At 38.7% G+C, this 20,134-nt stretch overlaps 1 protein-coding gene and 1 long non-coding RNA gene across 2 annotated transcripts in view; one reads left to right on the forward strand and one right to left on the reverse strand.

Moving 5' to 3' along the window:
* Window positions 1-7,056, forward strand: part of LOC147116626 (uncharacterized) — a 29,603-nt gene extending 22,547 nt beyond the window's left edge. The window contains exon 2 of the long non-coding RNA XR_015078844.1: window positions 3,493-7,056. This is a non-coding gene — a long non-coding RNA (uncharacterized LOC147116626). The remainder of the gene's footprint in view (window positions 1-3,492) is intronic.
* Window positions 728-20,134, reverse strand: part of nfat5b (nuclear factor of activated T cells 5b) — a 176,600-nt gene continuing 157,193 nt past the window's right edge. Inside the window, exons 13-14 of the mRNA XM_085991713.1 lie at window positions 11,375-11,643; window positions 728-10,255 (exon numbers count right to left, since the gene is read on the reverse strand). Of these exons, the coding sequence (XP_085847839.1) occupies window positions 11,375-11,643 (269 nt within the window). The 3' untranslated portion in view covers window positions 728-10,255. The remainder of the gene's footprint in view (window positions 10,256-11,374; window positions 11,644-20,134) is intronic.

A 20,134-nucleotide genomic window follows, 5' to 3' on the forward strand; every position in this document is an offset into this window, starting at 1 on the left:
TAGCCATTGCCTATCTACTGTCATACCTTTTAATGAAGCCCCCGAATCTATCACAGCCAACTCACTCCTCATACCTTTGTAGTTTCCTTTATTTAGATTTAGGACCGTAGTTTCGGATTGGACTTCTTCACTTTCCATCTTAATGAAGAATTTTATTATGTTATAGTCACTCTTCCCTAAAGGATCCTACATAACAAGATTGTTAATTAACCCCTTCTCATTGCACAATACCCAATCTAGGATAGCCTGTTCCTCTAGTTGGCTCCTCAACGTATTGGTCTAAAAAACCATCTCGTACACACTCCAGGAATTCATCCTCCACAGTATTATTGTTAATTTGGTTTGGCCAGTCTATATGTAGATTAAAGTCACCCATGATTACTGTAGTTTAAAGGAAAATGAAGGTTTTTTTGGTAGTGGGAGTAGATATAGTGAGAATATATTATTTGTATATAAGTAATAAGTTTCAAATATCTCTCATGATCTACTGAAATATTAAATATTAAGTTACTGTTGAAGAGCTGGGAGAAGAGGCCAAATCACTGGACACACAATATAATTGGGACGCCCACTTTTTGCCTGATATGCTTTACCCGGCACAGACACGATGGGCCGAATAGCCTCCTTCTGTGCCATAAATTTCTATAAGTCTATGAAGGAGGTGTTTTTAAATCTTAATATAGAAGAATTTTCATCATACTCTGCATGCGGATAAAAAGCCGGAGACTTAAAAGTTTAAACATTTTATTTGTATATATAGCAGCAATTTACAGAAATATAATTGCCAGAGTATACAAATGTCCCAACAAAAGCAAAATACAGTTGTTTTTAGTTCAACAGTTAAACATCTATGCAAATAATGTCTCCCAAACCACCCACGTCAGTGCTGTTAGTAACTACTACTGAAGCATAATATCAGTAACACAATTTGGTGCTGTCTTCACATCAAAGCAGGACATTTTAAAAGGAGGCTCAGTGGTTAAGTGTGCAACAAGTAACCAATTGTTTCAATTCTAAAGCAAGTAAATTAAAGCACAAAACTACACCCAGTTTATACTTTTTTTTTAAAAAAAAGCACTTTCTGGCAATTTGTCTCTGGGTGAGTGAGGAGAATGTCGGCTTTGATCAACAGTGATATCTGTTGAAAGGTGTATGTGTATCGGCTTTCGGTGCACTGACAAGGATCAGCAGGAGGCCAAAGACTTCTCCACGGCCTCTGCTGGTGAAACTCTCTAGCCACCCACAAGGGGTGCTGAAATACGACCTCAGAAGGAAACTATGCTGATATGTCTTGACTCTCATTGGCTGGGAAATTCTGTAATAAAAAAAGCACAAATCTGGCTATACACAGCCGGTCTGTCAGCATTTGTAAAGAGAAAAGGCTGATTAATATCTGATATTAACTTGAAACAATAACCTGTCTTTTCCGTTTACTGATGCATTTGCAGTTTTTTTTTCTTTTTATTTCTTACAGCTGGGGAATTCCCCTCTGTTCAGTTCTGCATTCAACAATTTAGCCGAGATCTGGAACTCACTGTTAGGTGTGGGTTAGGGGTGAAATGATACCAGATGTGAATGCCAGGCAAGGCTGGGATTCCAACCAGTGTTTCTCGAGTATTGGCCAATGTCATGCTTTCAAAATGTATGGTAAACATTTGTATTCCTTCAGGTCAGTAATTTTACATTTCAGGTTCAAAATGGACCAAGTAAATTTTCAAAACAGTGAAGAGTTTGGGATACTGTATTTACAGTGCTACTGCTATGCACGTTACTGCCATACAAATCTGCTTTGCGTTATTAGCCTTTGCTATCATAACACAAGGAGGGAGTTCAATAGCAAAATACTGCGGATGCTGGAAATCTGAAATAACAACAGAAAATGCTGGAAGCACTCAGCAGGCCAGGCAGCATCCGTGGAGAGATTAACGTTTCAGGTCTGGGACCCTTCATCAGAACTGGGAAAGGTTCGAGATGTAACAGATTTTAAGCAGGTGCAGAGGCAGGGAAAGGGGGAGGGGAGGAAGGAATTGAAGGAACATTCTGTGCTAGGGTAGGAGGCAGGAGTGGTTAAATGTTGCAAACGGGGGATGGCAGAATCATAAACAGCCTGAAAAATGGGGGCAGGGGTTATAGTCTGAAATTGTTAGTGTGCTTATGGTAATAGTTTAAAACTGCTTAAACTGCTACTATAAAGGGAGGCAGAATTAGTGATGGCCTAATTCCATCATAATCTTTGTAATAGCATTGGTTTTGTTATTAAAGTAATTTTCATCTAAAGCCTTTTGCCTTAAGTTCACACTGTTTAAGAATTGAAATGTCTCCCTTAAAAACAAATTACTAATCTTCAGAGCTTTCCTGAGACAGTTTTGGTGGCACAAACTGGTTTCCAATTAGGTGATCTCAGATGTGTGTTCCAGAGCAGCCTACCTGTCTATCCAAATCTTGCAGTTGTACAAATTTAATTGGTTCTCGGTTAGGAAAGAAAAAAGTTGCTGCTGTTGCCTAACTGACCTGATTGTAAGTACACTCAGAGCAACATCTGAGGTGGTTGTGGAAGAGAACAGGACAGATTTAGCCTACAGAAGACTGAAATATAATTCTTAAAAAAAGCTAAGAAATTAATTAAATTTTTATACAATCTTAATTATTCTGAACTACATATGCTGACTAAAATTTTGACATAAGTTTTTAAATTTAGATATAAACATAACTTTCATAAACTTCATCCAAATGTGAAACATTTCTAAAACACAAAACACACATAACCACTGAACCATCCCTTTAAAAAATTGAAATGAAATCAAACATTAATGAGGCATTTCATATATATCTTGCTGTACATATAAAAAAGTGAATGGATACTGTCTCAGTCTTCATTTTGAGACTGTATTAGTGGGCTGGCAAAGAATATGACAGACAAAATTCTGCCTTGGCAATGAAAGAGTTATAAAAACACCAAGAAAAAGAGAACATTTCTTGGTAAACAAAGGTTCAAGGAAAATAAACCACTGAATGATGCCATGGAACATAACTCAGAAGCATAGCAGGCTCAAGTTAGCTATATAGAGCAGCATTTCTTTTCTTGCTTTTTTGCTAAATCAGTTTTGGTCATGTAATCTACACATTGCATCTTTTTTCATAGTTGTTCATTATACATGGAATTACTGTTTGTGTACTAGGTACTGCTGCTGTGCTCGGCTAGAACACCAAAGTCTCACTAATCTAACAGTGCAATGCACTATTTGTAAACCACCAGCTGAAATCTACTGCAAGAACGTTCCTTATACATTGCATAAAACAATGTTATACTGCATTTAAACATCTGTAGACATCACAGAAATATACAAACTTTGTCTATTACTGCCAAAATCCTTTATGTAATGTTTAAATATTTGTGCAACATTTAAAAATCTACAGTAATTTTAGGATAAATAAATGTTATAAGAATTGCAGACTTTATTTTTTTCCTTTTACTGTACTACTTTTGGGTAGATGTCCTGGAAGCAGTGACCGAGTTCTAGCTTGAATTATTCCTACAACAGTGAGGAGATGAAAAGGTTAATCTCATTTCCCCATAATTATCAATTAACAAAAATTGTTATTGCTGATTACCAATACAATAGGTATTTTGTTTATAAGAAACTGCTAATCAAGGGTGGGATTTATGTTTAAGTTAAATCAATCTCTGCTCCCTCCTCCCTCTCCCCCCAAAAATTAACCTGTTTAACTGGGGATTTTGCACTACTCCTTTCTTTGTCTACTAACCCTTTCTGGGTTATTCAAAGGCCAGAAATGACCTGTACTTACCAGGTTGATTTGTGTACCAGATTGAGTTATATAAGCTAAAGTTTATATTGTGTGAGAACTGTTATCATTAAAATATCCCCAAAAATTAAAACAGTGAAATCATTAAAATAGGACAATCTGAGCCCCCACCAGACTGTTGCACATTTTGCCACTTGAGTCCAATAGTTGCCTATAAGTGGTGAATTTTGCCAAATCTCAGCAAAGCCATGAGATTGATTTGGGTTGGGGAAAACCAGATGCTGTCCAGTGTCCCTCTCTCAAAATTATGTCTGCTCATGGTTTATCACATGGCAGTACATGTAGTGGTCCATAGCCTGTCAGGTGAGAGAAGCTATGTAGCAAGTAACCTGTAGGAGAAAAAAAAATGGGGACAAACCAGATACACAAATAGAAATTTTAAAAGTATGTATAATTTTCTAGTTTAATTGTTACAAAAATTCATACCAAGATTCAATGTAAAATCACAAGTGCTTGTTGTACTTCTACACTGAAGTTTGACGTGCAGAATATTTGGACTATTAAAAAAGTCATTATGAAGAATTTGTAAAGGTAAATTATTCATTCCATGCACCCAGTGGGGGGCTGAGCTCGAAGGAAGTGAGAGTCGGATACAGGGTTGTGCCGATTTTCTGATTTGTAAGCATGGCTCCCCCGCTGGGAATGTGGAATCAGTGAATTTGCCATGTGTACTTTTCAATTGAACCACCCTTACACTCAAGTAATATAAAATCTCAATGTGATGTAATTGAATTACGGTCCTTTCTTTTTTTTTAAATACATATGAATATAAAAATAAGATTCAATAAACATAACAGTAGGAAGAAAGCATGCCACTATCTTTTTAAATAGGGAAAATACATTATAAAGGGTAGTGTATTAAAATTCTCATATCCATGAAACCGACAGATTGGATAACTCGTGCAAAGTTTCACGAGTGGGAATAAATTCCTATTTCAGTACCTTTCATAGAAATACTATGTAGATCTTAAAAATTAAAGTTTTAGTAATAAAGCTTTATTTCATTCAAATGAAAAAATATTCCAAGCATGGAAGCTATTTTAATACTCTTCATCTTGTCATACGAGATGCCCATTACCCTTATTGTAGTCCTAAATACTACTCATTTCACTAGTAAATTGAATTATTGTGTTTTTTTAAGTCTAAGACTAAATAAAATCATTATAAATTTACTACTAGTCATTGTACAGAAACAAGAGTGACTTTTCAATTCCTTTCAGCACAGTACAAGTATCCAGATAAAGCCAGAAGAGCAGTTGTGCATCTCTTCAGTTACTGAACAGGGCATCTCATGGCAGAATAATACCAGTAAGATGACTGATAACATGGAAAACGTGAAAGCAGAAATTGTATTACCATAGGTTGCCAGACGACATGAATGCTAACATTATTTGTATCCCCTCTTTCCTATCCATTAGCTTTTAATTCAAGACTCATGCAAGTGGAAGCAAGTTAGTCATATTACAGTCTGTTCCACAAGTCTGATATAATAGCAAAGTCTGATAATTGTGCTGCTTTAATTAGCAAGAGATGCAGCCAACAGTGGATATGGATGAATGAGACATACATCAATTTTTTTGGTGATGAAGCAGAATATGCAAGTGGCAGAGCTGAGAACAGATATAGAGGAAGCGGGCAGCTTCCAGCACAACTAAATCTCTTACTGTGAAGGATCCAAAGAAAAATAAAAGCACCTTAAGTTTTAGCTACCTGATATTTTTAAAGAAAAACTCATGTCCTATAAAACCCAATATTGTGGAATATTCATTTAACAAAATATAATGAATATATAGAAGTTACTGGCTCATCTTACCATTCATTAAGTTGGGTTAAATATGTTCAGTAAAGAACAAAATGAATATCAATTTGGTATGCACAGTGAGAAACATAATTGTAATGTGTAATCTGAAATTACATAATTACATCTAGGTATCCACAATAATCAATATAAACTGGATAGGATATTGCAAAATAAAAATAAGATTACAGGCAATCATAAAGGGAAGTTATGATTAGATGAGAACAGTGTTACAATCCACAATAAATTCAGGGTTTTGCTCACTTTTTTTTATTCAGGCTTTGTGCTCAGGATGATCATAGGCAGTAATGGAATCAAAATGGTAAAAGACAAAATGATACAATCAACGTAAATAGTGAACTCAAAAGATGTCTATTTATATAGATTTTTAACACACGGCTTTGTCTCGTGGTAAAGCTGAAATCCGAACACTAAACATACATTCTCATTCAGTGTTGTCTGGTTATATTGATTCTCATCCACAGACATTTAAAAAAGATATTTAGCCCTACTACTTTACAGTGTGCCCCATAAATATTAGATTTCCATTTAAAACAAGTATTTAAATCAGTCAAAAACGGTAGCAAAAGTGCCATTCTGAACTAATTTTGACAAAGTCTCACAAAGCCACCACAGAAACACGTGGCAAAGTTTATAATTTGATTGTACTCACTTAGTACAAATAACAATATTATACCATTTCATATATATTTTTATGTATGTGTGTGTATATATACATACATATACACATACATAATATATATATATATATATATATATATATAAAATGCAACTTTCCAAAAAATGAAACATACATTAGATATAAACCATCCAAATTTGAATAGAAATTTGTATTTAAAATGACTGACCTAAAAGCCGGTCAGGCAGCTGAAGCTCCCTTCATAACAAGTAAAGCCCATCTTCAGTGCCTCTTAAGGAAGAGAAGTAGCTGCTTAAAAGTTTTTGCATGGCTCAAAATGTGCACAGTAAGAAAATAGTTTAAATATTTACAGTAAACAGAAAGAAAAATTATACAATTAAATGACTTTTTATAAACATAAATACTTCAAAAAGTACTGTGGACAGTTGACAGAAAAAAACATCACTTACACATTAAGGGGAATCACTAGTCGCAATATTAGCTGAATAAAGTGCTGGAAATTCCATTGTTAGAGCACATTTGCCAAGATTTTGACCCAAAGCTTTGTCTTTCCAAAGCAAAAATAGCTGTTTCACTTGCATTATCCAGCTCATCCCAGTAGAAGTGCTAACAGAGTGCAGCAAAATAATGAAAAGCAAGGCTGTTTGTTGGTTAATATACAGACCTCTCAAGTATTGTCTTACATCCATTTCTGCTTCACATAGATATGTTTGTCCTTTTTATGTACAATGTGCATCATATCCACTTTCAATAAAGATAATTAATTATTAGGGCTAAGTGGATAATCATTCATTACTTAGTGTTAGAATCTGAGAAATGCTAATTTCTGCTAAAAAGTCACATCACAGTAGTAAAATTTTACAGTAATTTTTTTATTGGGGGAGGGTAGATTTAATGGCCAAGTATCCTCAATGAGGCATTTTGCCGCTTCTTCCTAGATTGCTTGTAGGAGTACCTTGTAACAAGGGAACCTGCCTTGCCACCTGTAACCTAATACTGACTGGCAACATGATGTTAAACCAATATTTAACTGTACCAAAAATGCAATATTTACATTAGGTCTGTGCAATACTTGCATGGCTAGTGCAAGTTTACTTAAAACTAGAAAAGTAGAAAGCTATGGAATACATCTATACTTTGGTATATATTAACATTAAACGGTTAATACTGTATCCAAATCCAATTTTATTTAGCATTTCTAACATCAACTGCTAATTGGTTGCTATTATACAACACCAAATAACATCTGACATTAGAATTATGGGAGAAAAAAGTTCCCGATGATCTATGCATTGCATGTGCTTCTAGATCAGTCACATTTCTAGACAATAATCGGGAAACATATATGTACAATGCGATTTTACCTTTCATCACTGCAGATGTTGCATTTAGATTCGGAATATCATCCTTTCAGGCACACAAACGTACAATTATGCACTTGGCCTGTACCAATCTATGTTCAGTTCTAAAATCAAGAACCACATCTTGTATATAGTGTGCAAAAGAGAAAGTTGCATGCAACTCAGTTACACTTCAATAAAAAAATTCTGAGGAAGAAAGTAACTGAGTGGGCAAAAGTACAACTCCATCAGTAGTACTATTTAACAAGAATATCAAAATACTGGGAATCCCACAGGGTCAGAGAAACAAAAGTACAAATTTCTTTGCAAGATATTGAGTGGATTATTAGATCTGAACCCTGCAGGAGGCGCATGAAATAAACAGACTGTACCCCTAAGCACATAGTCTTCTAACCTGAAAAGACCTCAGGCTTTTGACTTCCATTTTCCAACTTTCCAGATGAAGAGAATGGTGCTCAGGAAGCTGAAAGATAAGGCCCATCTATGTATATGAGGAAGAGAGTTTCCAAATAAAGAGATTTGCGCCCTTGAATTACTTGATGGCCACTAGAATTACTTGAAGGAAACCCACCATAAATCACTGCATCCATTATTGTAAATTATACCATTCTAAATTTAGGGAGGACATAGAGGGCACCATGTTGGATCTCCTGGTTGTTCAAATGCCATATGTGATGGGTTTAGCTCTGACTGCCACTGAGATGATCACATATCAGCATTCATCCCATTCCTCAATGATTTGCACTGGATCTCCAGAATTGACAAAGGTTCAGTATCATGCCATGTTAACTGCTAAGCAGCACTGCCATATATTCAAGCTCAGCATTCAGAAGCAGGAAAGATGGCAATCCCTGCAAGAGGTGGATGTAGGTATAACCATCCAAGCATGTGCATTCTGGGCAGGAGACCCAGGTAGTGGGTCTCTGTGAGACTGCTTACATAAACAGTGATCTCTCCTAGTATTTTAATCCTGTAAAAGTAAATATAGACTAATCAGTAACTATGGTGTTGTGTTGTTAAAAGTTTTAAACTGTGCCACCTGATTCTTAAGTGACATATCTGGTGGACAGATGGCCCTAAAATTCAGATTAACTAGCAAACAGGAAGAGAAATTTACAGGTCCTTTTCTAATCAAGTGAAGATATAGACCTACTCAACCAAGCTAACTGACTACTTAATTGCTGCCTGGTAGACTATCCTCTGTTAATGGGTAGAAAGGTCATCTCTTTGATTGCTGTTGCAAGTCTGTTGAGAAGATAACCTTACGATGTAGATGAAACAGGCTACAGACAGGGAGCACAGAACTAGAGGACTCGGGTTTAAAATTAAGAGCCTCTAGGAAAATTAGAGATTAGAAGATTTATTTTCCCTTTACAGACTAGTGGATGCATTACACACACACTCATCAAAAGTAATTGAGAGAGAGCTGACTATTTGAGAATAGGATTGGAAGTAATAGGGATAAGGTGATAACCCAAATTATTGAATACAGCTGAACCTGAACATAGTGCTCCAGAAACCAGTGTGTATGATGATATCATACCGTGACATGCATTAGAACTGCCATGTCACCTCTCATGTCAATGGAGCCATTTCTTTCCTTCCACCCAGTTAGACTAAGTTGCTAGTCTATTTGTTGCAATAGTCACTTATTCGTGGAGTTAGCGAGCTCTGCCCTTTTAAGAGCTGCTCAATTTGTGAGTGGTGTTTCCTGATAGGAAGGCAAGAAAAGTGCTCTACCACTCTTATGGTTACCACCTAAAATAGACTGAGAAAGTCAACTCAAGATCTGTTACTGAGCTTACCATACATTATCCCAACTATACAAGTAGAAATAAGTTCTGTAGGACTATTGGAGGGGAATATAGAGAGATTGTCAAACTTCCCCAAATCCTTTGGATATATCCACTGTTCACTGGGATTATAGATGTAAAAGGATCCAGGATAGACACAGAATTAAATTAATTCTTGTAACTGTTTGCCGAGTGTCTCTTAATGCTCTACTGGATCCCACCCCAGATGAGTGCATTTTATATCTCCTGGTCTGTGCTGTATCCTGGAGTTGTGTTGCCCAGGTGCACTGCCCTTCATTACACCATGGACTTGCATGCTTTGGTGGATGGTGCCGATGGAGAGATCATGTATTTTCTCTGACTGAAATAACAACTTTCTTAATTTGTAGTCAGTATTCTTAGTTTCTTAGCTGAGTTTCAATTACCACCGGTTTACTGATCATCATAACGAATATTGCCTATTTGCAATTATACATTTTAACATATATAGAGAGTTGATTAGTTGTAGATTTGCACTCTGCCAGATGGCTTACCTTCTACAGTGGAATGCTAACAAGAAATCATGCTATTAAAAATTTGCATTTATGCACTCAAAAGTGCACTGAATAAAGAATTTAAGCTTCATGAAGTGTGATGATTTACAAATGGAGGACAAGGACTGGCTTAAAAGCTGAAATGGATATAAGCAATATCAACACTTTGACTTTCCCTTCATAGTACAGTCATATAATCTGCTTTCCCTTCATATGATGGCATTCTAGTTTCACGAAGTTCGATGTTTCTTCATACCTTCTTTAATTTGTACTGTATAAATACTCTAAAAAAAAATTAAAAAAATTAATCAATATCCATGAATTGTTACATGTGAAAATACTGTACATTATGGAATAGCAGAAAACACGAGTTGAAATCAGTGATGTTATCAAATGAATATTTAATACATTTATATCAAATTGCAATAAGTGAAAACAAAGTTTACATACAGCCAGACAAGAGATGTTAAACTGAGGGCACTGTCTGCCTAGTCAGGTGAATGGAAAAGATCCCAAGGGACTATTTGAAGAAGAGTATGTGTTCTCTGGTATCCTGGCCAATACATATTTCACAGTGCAACTCCCCAAAAACAGATTAACTGGTCATTTATCTCACTGTTGTTTGTGGGATCTTGTGTGCAAATTGACTGCCATGTTTGTCTACATAACAACAGTGACTACATTTCAAAAGTAGTTCATTGGCTGTGAAGTGCTTTGGGATGTCCTGAAGAAACAAAAGGTGCTATATAAATGCAAGTTCTTTCTTTTCTTTAACAAATATGCTATTATTTACAAAGCCAGAAACAAAATTAGGCTTCATGCCTGCTTGCATAGGGTTGCATATATGGAATTGAGTAAATGGAAAGAGCATTTGTTTAATTTGCTGGTATGTCATGTAAGTGGAGGCTTAACAGCTCCCACAAGGATATATTTAGGCCCCACTCCTGGCCTGGATCCTTGAAGAGGGCTAATTCTTTTTTTTTGAAGAAGTGTGCAGACTCAGCAAGCCAAGGGCAATACTGCCAGCATGGCAGGATGACCCTGGACAACCCCACTGAGGACACAGGCCAAAGCTTCCATGGGCATAGGGTTGAAGGGGGGCAGGGAGGCGGCAGACACATGCCTGTGATGACACTTGGGACCACTGGCCCCATGTTAATTAGGTACCCTCTGCAGATCCTGCAAATTCCAGTAGGGATTGCATCCTGTGGATTTTTGGCCCCTGTAATTCTGCATGCTACATTCGTAACCAGTAAAATGGGAACTGGAAAAATGACATGTTTTGCATGCACATGACTACCATTGAAAAGTAAGACCTGGGCCTAAATGTAGCATGCTGCTATTATTTATTCATTACAAGGGATTGAAAAAACACCTTCGTATAGTACCCGAATTCATCTTACCTATGGATTAAAAGACCTGCTGATGTTGCTTCCTTGGTTCTGTAAAGTGACAAGCATGTTATCAATCTTTTCCATGTTCTGTTCAGCAGTAATGGTAGATGATAGTTGCCTTGTGTCAGTCATCTGCTGTGGGAGGAGCGTAGAAACAGCCTGTCCTTCACTCTGTGTCTGCCCTGGCTGGCTTATCACGAGCAGTTGATCCGACAAAGTAGATGGTCCAGTAGGGCATGGCTGAGATACATTTGTTATGCTCATTAACTGTCCGCAATCTGTGTAAAACAAGAATTTGTATACATTTTTGTGGTAACAAAAGGTAGTGTTATACTCCTGACTATTTTTGTACATTGCCAAAACAATGACTTCAGAGCAGGGCATAAAACAACTTAACTAAAACTCAGTTCTTTTATAAGATTACAAATAACTCTTTAAAAAAAAAAAAAAAATCCTGGTCTTGGATGTGGCATCAGTAAAAAGCAATGAGCAAAGGTTAGGTGCTTCTCTACAGTTAGAACAAGCAGGCAACTCTGAAGAAACTTCTAGTAGCCATCTCACAAGTATAGGCAAAGGTCTGGACTGTGCCTGGACATCGTCTTGGTTGGAAATTGTGCGAGTTGCCAGGTGATGGAGGATGAATATAGAAAGACATTTTTTTTTTAGATCAACTTTTTTTTTTCTTAACAGCAGATATCAATTGTTGTGTATTACAGGAAACTTTGGTTTATCCGGAGGTTGTATGTCCGGAAACCTCGATCTACCGGCAGAAATCAGGAGCCGTTTTGTTAGTTTTTTCTTCTTCTCGTGGCTTTGTTTTCAACAGTCGGGCCCTGGAAAGTCTCTCTGAAGCTGTTGCTAAGCTACAGAGACGCTTCCAAGGTACGGGCCGACTGTTTACAAGCTGTTGCTAAACAACAGTGTTGTCAGATACGGAGATGAAAACCTCCGTATGCTTCAACATTAACTTTGTATGTCCGGCAGTTTTGATAGATCGGCAACACGCCGGTCCCGTCGGTGCCGGATATAACAAAGTTTCCTGTACTAGATTCCAGATGAAGGACAGTGATCAATTTCCACGGTAACAGTAAAGTTATGTCTTACTATTAAACTAGTATTTTATAGCTAATTACTTTATCCAATATCTCGCAACTTGTATCTTTTTACTTGTGAACACTATCAGTGTACAGGAAACTTTCTGGTATCCGGCACGGATGGGACCGACGTGTTGCCGGTTCATCAACAATTCCGGATAACCGAACGTTATAGTAAAAGACACGGAGCTCAGAGCTCCGTATAAAGCAACAAACCCTGTACAGCTTCAAAACAATCGGCACAAGTTGCAAGCGTCTCTGTAGCTTAGCAACAGCTTCAGCTACACCCTTGCACAGCAACAAATGGAGTAAAAAAAGTAATAAAAGTTATCTGAACCGACTCCTGAATTTTGCCGGTGGATAGAGCGTTCCGGTTATTTAGGGGCCAGTTAATCGAAAGTTTCCTGTATAATAAAAGTGTTTCCTTAAATGAGAGCACCGTTTTCCTTTGGAAAGCTGGTCAGAAGGCCCCCGGGTGCGTGACAGCATTTGCAGGGGGTTCGTCTAGAGCAAACAGATCCCAGATTTGTTTCCCAGTCTGTGATGAGTTGAATAATCTCAGCAAGAAAGCAGTTTGGACACTACAATTCTCCTCGGCCTATAATTTCCTTTACTTCCAAAGTTTACTTCCGAAATTTTCACTGAATCTCAAACTGTAAATTTAAGAATATTTAAGTCATTAATTTTACAGATGCAATTTAGTGACAAAATATTAAAAGAAATTACCAAAGGCATTCAAAGGGCCTAAATATCTGAAGAAGAAATGGACACAGTCCAAAGCTGGGTGGTCTGCATTGCGTTTCTAGGCAGCATCATAAGATAAAAGCAAAAAACCTAACCATTGTGAAGTCACCCTTCCATTTCCTTGGTCTCCCCAGTTAGGAATAAAACCAGTAATTCGTTCAAAAAAGTTGATTTAACAAAAATGTTAAGAAAGTAACTACTGTGATCCTGCCTATTTTTATCCTTTACTAGGAAAACATATTTTGATTAAAATCAAAACACTTAGCACCCCTTTAAAGTTTGAGGATGTGACCGAATTAAATGAATGACTATTTCCTTGTTCTCTGCCAACGGTTACAGCACTAAAAGTGGCCGCATCTCTAATTGCTACCAGTTGAATGAAAAAATCATGGATCAATTGAACTGTTTCTCACGGAAACCAAAGCCAAGAAAAACACTTCTTGAAAGTTCATGAATATAGTGTGGTGTAAGTTTAAGTTCAACAGGCACTCCCTTTACACCTGGACGATAATTTAAATCTGAATCATCCACCCCACCCAACCTTGGTATGTACGCAATAAAATTATGAATAGAGGAATCTCAATTGAGATAATGCGCTCTCATTAATCTTCTTGCACTGGTTCACAATGTATTTTGCTCCTATATTTACACTTTAGCAGTTTAGCTCCAAAGATTTTGAGCACAGACTAGGAGTTTGAACAACCATTTGCCTTTCTGTGTTGAAAGTGTTTCTTCTCCCTATGTATGTCCTTGGAATGCCACTTTATCCGTTGCAATTACCTTTTAAGTTCTTTATTTGTACGATTTGTTAAACCTTGGAATAAAAGATTTTTTGAAAAAGAATGGAAGCAGCTTTTTAAAAAAAGAAATTGACTTCAAAGGCTAAAATATACTGTAGATCCTGTATATTTTTTTTATTCGTTCATGGGATGTGGGCGTCGCTGGCAAGGCCAGCATTTATTGCCCATCCCTAGTTGCCCTTGAGAAGGTGGTGGTGAGCCGCCTTCTTGAACTGCTGCAGTCCGTGTGGTGAAGGTACTCCCACAGTGCTGTTAGGGAGGGAGTTCCAGAATTTTAACCCAGTGACGATGAAGGAACGGCCATATACTTCCAAGTCAGGTTAGTGTGTGGCTTGGAGGGGAACTTGGAGGTGGTGGTATTCCCATGCGCCTGCTGCCCTTCTAGGTGGTAGAGGTCGCAGGCTTGGGAGGTGCTGCCGAAGAGACCTTGGCGAGTTGCTGCAGTGCATCTTGTAGATGGTACACACTGCAGCCACGGTGCGCCGGGGGTGGAGGGAGTGAATGCTTAAGGTGGTGGATGGGGTGCCAATCAAGCGGGCTGCTTTGTCCTGGATGGTGTCGAGCTTCTTGAGTGTTGTTGGAGCTGCACTCATCCAGGCAAGTGGAGAGTATTCCATCACACTCCTGACTTGTGCCTTGTAGATGGTGGAAAGGCTTTGAGGAGTCAGAAGGCGAGACAATTGCCGCAGAATAACCAGCCTCTGACCTGCTCTTGTTGCCACAGTATTTATGTGACTGGCACAAGTCAGGAGTGTGATAGAAAACTCTCCACTTGCCTGGATGAGTGCAGTGCCAACAACACTCAAGAAGCTCGACACCTTTCAGGACAAAGCAGCCCGCTTGATTAGCACCCCATCCACCACCTTAAACATTCACTCCCTCCACCACCAGTGCATCGTGGCTGCAGTGTGTACCATCTACAAGATGCACTGCAGCAACTCACCAAGTCTTCTTCGACAGCACCTCCCAAACCCGCGACCTTTCCCACCTAGAAGAACAAGAGCAGCAGGCGCATGGGAACACCATCACCTCCGTTTCCTTCTAAGTCACACACCATCCTGACTTAGAAATATATCACTGTTTCTTTATGGGTCAAAATCCTGGAACTCCCTCCCTAACAGCACATAAGAACATAAGAAGTAGGAGCAGGAGTAGGCCATACGGCCCCTCGGGCCTGCTCCGCCATTCAATAGGATCATGGCTGATCCGAATCTAGACTCACGTCCACTTCCCTGCCCTCTCCCTGTAACCCCTAATTCCCTTATCTGCTAGGAAACTGTCTATCTCCATTTTAAATTTATTTAATGTTGCAGCTTCCACAGCTCTCTGGGGTAGCAAATTCCATAGATTTACTACCCTCTGAGTGAAGAAGTTTCTCCTCATCTCAGTTTTGAAAGGGCAGCCCCTTATTCTTAGATTATGCCTCCTAGTTCTAGTCTCACCCATCAGTGGAAACACCCTCCCCGCATCCACCCGATCAAGCCCCCTCACAATCTTATATGTTTCAATAAGATCGCCTCTCATTCTTCTGAACTCCAATGAGTAGAGTCCCAACCTACGCAACCTTTCCTCATACGTCAACCCCCTCATCTCCGGAATCAACCGAGTGAACCTTCTCTGAACCGCCTTGAGAGCAAGTATATCTTTTCTTAAATATGGAAACCAAAACTGCACGCAGTATTCCAGGTGTGGCCTCACCAATACCCTGTATAACTGCAGCAAGACTTCCCTGTTTTTATACTCCATCCCCCTTGCAATAAAAGCCAAGATTCCATTGGCCTTCCTGATCACCTGCTGCACCTGCATACTAACTTTTTGTGTTTCATGCACCAGGACCCCCAGATCCCTTTGTACTGTAGCACTTTGCAGTTTCTCTCCATTTAGATAATAACTTGTTCTTTGATTTTTTCTGCCAAAGTGCATAACCTCACACTTTCCAACATTATATTGCATCTGCCAAATCTCTGCCCACTCACTTAGCCTGTCTATGTCCTTTTGCAGGTTTTTTATGTCCTCCTCACTCACTGCTTTCCCTCCCATCTTTGTATCGTCGGCAAACTTGGATATGTTGCTCTCGGTCCCTTCCTCCAAATCGTTAATATAGATTGTAAAGAGTTGGGGTCCCAGCACTGACCCCTGCGGAACACCACTAGTTACTGATTGCCAGCCCGAGAATGAACCATTTATCCCAACTCTTTGTTTTCTGTTAGATAGCCAATCTTCCACCCATGCCAGTATATTACCCCCATCCCGTGATTTCTTATCTTGATCAGTAATCTTTTGTGTGGAACCTTGTCAAATGCCTTTTGGAAGTCCAAATACACTACATCCATTGGTTCCCCTTTATCCACCCTGTATGTTACATCCTCAAAGAATTCGAGCAAATTTGTCAAACATGACTTCCCCTTCATAAAACCATGCTGACTCTGTCCTATTAAATTATGTTTATCCAAATGCTCTGTTACTGTTTCCTTAATAATGGACTCCAACATTTTGCCAACCACAGATGTTAGGCTAATTGGTCTATAGTTTCCAGCTTTTTGTCTACTTCCCTTCTTAAATAAGGGTGTTATATTAGCAGTTTTCCAATCTGCCGGGACCTTTCCTGAGTCCAGGGAGTTCTGGAAAATAATCACCAATGCATCCACAATCCCTACCGCCACTTCTCTCAAGACCCTAGGATGTAGGCCATCAGGTCCGGGGGATTTATCCGCCTTAAGTCCCATTATTTTACTGAGTACCATCTCCTTAGTGATTTTAATCGTCTTTAGCTCCTCCCCCCCCATTGCCCCGTTTGTCCAGTGTTGGGATATTTTTAGTGTCCTCTACTGTAAAGACTGATACAAAATATTTGTTCAGCGTCTTTGCCATCTCCATGTTCCCCACCACTAATTTCCCGGTCCCATCCTCTAAGGGACCAACGTTCACTTTAGCCACCCTTTTTCTTTTTATATAGCTGTAGAAACTCTTGCTATCTGTTTTTATATTATTTGCTAGTTTACTTTCATAATCTATCTTCCCTTTCTTAATTAATCTTTTAGTTATTGTTTGCTGGCTTTTAAATGCTTCCCAATCTTCTATCCTCCCACTAGATTTGACAGTAGGAGTACCTTCACCACATGGACTGCAGCGTTCAAGAAGGCGGCTCACCACCGGAAGATTTGGCAGGTTAGGGGTGCACAACTCTAGTTAGGGCAAAATTAGTTATGCAAGGTATCCAAGTTTGCTGATGATACAAAACTAGGTAGAAAAGTAAAATGTAAGGAGGATGCAAAGAGCCTTCAAAAGGATATAGACAGGTTAAGTAAGTGAGCAATAAGGTGGCAGATGGAGTATAATGTGGGGAAATGTGAGGTTATTCACTTTGGTAGGAGGAATAGAAAAACAGAATATTTTTTAAATGGTGAGTAACTATTAAATGTTGGCGTTCAGAGAGATTTAGGTGTCCTAGTACAAGAAACACAGAGAGTTAGCATGCAAGTACAGCAAGCAATTAGGAAGGCAAATGATATGTTGGCCTTTATTGCTGGAGGGTTGGAGTATAAGAGTGAGGAAGTCTTGCTACAATTGTACAGGGCTCTGGTGAAACCACACCTGGAGTACTGTTCACAGTTTTGGTCTCCTTATTCAAGGAAGGATATACTTGCCTTAGAAGCAATGCAACGAAGGTTCACTAGATTAATCCCTGGGAGAGAGGGTTGTCCTATGAGGAGAGATTGAGTAGATTGGGCCGATACTCTCTGGAGTTTAGAAGAATGAGAGGTGATCTCATTGAAACATATAACATTCCGAGGGGGATTGACAGGGTAGATGCTGAGAGGTTGTTTCCCCTGGCTGGAGAATCTAGAACTCGGGGGCATAGTCTCAGGATAAGGGGCCGGCCTTTTAAGATTGAGAGGAGGAGGAATTTCTTCACTCAGAGGGTTGTGAATCTTTAGAATTCTCTGCTCCCAAAGTACTGTGGATGCTCAGTCATTGAGTATATTAAAGGCTGTGATAGGTCGATTTTTGGAATCGAGGGATATGGGAATCGGGCGGGAAAGTGGAGTTGAGGTCAAAGATCAGCCATGATCTTATTGAATGGCGGAGCAGGCTCGAGGGGCCGTATGGCCTAATCCTGCTCCTAATTCTTATGTTCTTAATCCACAGTGCAGAAAATCTGCACTCCTATCACCAAAGGGTGGTTATCTCATATAGATGGGGTATTTTATTTCATACATGTTAAATCGCCTGACTGCAAATACTTCTCTGTAAGCCATGGATAGTTGAAATTCCAACAGCTGTGCACTGGTATGCAGCATGAGCAAGCATCAGCTGTACTTTACCTTGTGCTCTGCTAGGCAAAGCAATAAAGTGCACGATAATAGACCAAAACATCATCACTGAAAGGTTTATTTCAAGTTTTTAAAACAAAACATGAAATTGTTTTACAGCGTAGGAAGTTTAGATGTGATGTTTATTCCACTCATAAAGGAACATTAATCACATCATAAACTTAATTGTGACTTTTTCCTGAATAACTAAGTCTCAAATGAATTATACAAATTTCCTTCAGACGTGGAATAAACATCATAGTCAACAACTTCCCGTGTCTTTTCCTCTATATATAAGGCACTCAGCCATAGTAGACAAACATATCAAAGGAAAAACTAGGCAAATTTAGTTGATTTGAAACTTGCCCAAGCAATGAATTAATGTATTTACTTTGTCAGTTCTCAGTATTACACAAGACAAGGAAGTGTTCTTACAGCAGAACTTACATCAAACAAACTGACCACTAATGTATCACCTCCAACATGCTATGCAATGGAGGGTGACGATGTTCTCCTTGTGATTCTTGGCACGAGGTTTCTGATCTCAGCCAGATCATCTGAGGCAGACATCAATGTAGATGAGGGCTTTTCCAAACAGGGAAGGAGAGGATTTTTATTCATTAATTAAAAATTAATTAGTCAGCTAACAAGTGCACTACTTGTGCACATTCTGGTAGCTTTTTCAAGAAGGACACAGACCTAGAACAGGTTGCCTGCCTGACCTTTTAGCCAACATATAGTTCAGGGGTCTATGGACATATGAGAAAAAAATGTTTGTTTAGAGGGGAAGGGAAGGGAATGAGGAAAGAGAATGAAACCAAACAAAATGAAATTAGATTGGTCATCTTAAAATTCTTAACAAATTTACCAAACTGGATAGTGAGGCCGGAATTTATCAGTACATTCCTTTATTCCATAGATATTTACAGCTCAGAAGGAGGCCAGTCACCAATCGTCTGTGCCAGCTTTCTGCTAGAGCAAACCACATCTAATCTCACTGCTCTCTATGTTCCTCTGCGTCAAATATTTATCCAATTTTCTTTTAAAAGGTGCAAAGGTCTCTGCCTCAACTACTCCGATGGTAAAGCATTCCATTCTCTACATAAATAAATTCCTTTTAAACTCTCTTCTTCACTCTTAGTGACAAATTTAAATTGATAACTCCTTGTCATTGACACTGCAACCAGAGGAAATAGTATCCATCTGGTCTTTACCTGAATATGGTTCATAGTGACCAAAACAGGAAAGTTAAATACCATTGTCTTTATTGAGATTCTTAATTGGAAGGAGATGTTGCCTAGGATAGGTAATGCTGTCTTCCAAACATTTTGCTGCAAACTACAGCTCATAATGTGTGTCAAATCAGCCCAATGGGTGTCCAGGAGGTGACTTGGGAAATTATTCCTATTTAAATAATCTTCTGAATGCTGCACATCTATATAGTATCTTTACATTGATCACATTTGTATGGAAAATTTCCAGGCTGCGTCTGTGGGAATGCACATGGGAAAAGCATTGAAAAATTAGGGAATTGCGTATAAAAACAAAATGATATTGATGAATCTGTACAAGCCAAGATCTGCAAGTTTGACCAACTCCCATTGACTTTCTGAATCCAGTTCAGTTAGGTAGATCAGAAACAACAGGGGCACTCTACTCATCGGTATATCTCACCATCTGGTGATTGTTCCCCTAACTCATAATTGTTGCTTCCTCTATTTCAGCCAATTTCTTATCCACGTCCAAGTTTAACCCAAGAGACCCACTGACTTAAGTCGACTCAAGTCAGGGTTCTATTCAATATTCCTTGAACAGTGC

This window comes from Somniosus microcephalus, chromosome 6 (assembly GCF_052327205.1).
Source record: "Somniosus microcephalus isolate GS21.2 chromosome 6, FLI_Smic_1.0, whole genome shotgun sequence".
NCBI classification, from domain to species: Eukaryota; Metazoa; Chordata; class Chondrichthyes; order Squaliformes; family Somniosidae; genus Somniosus; species Somniosus microcephalus.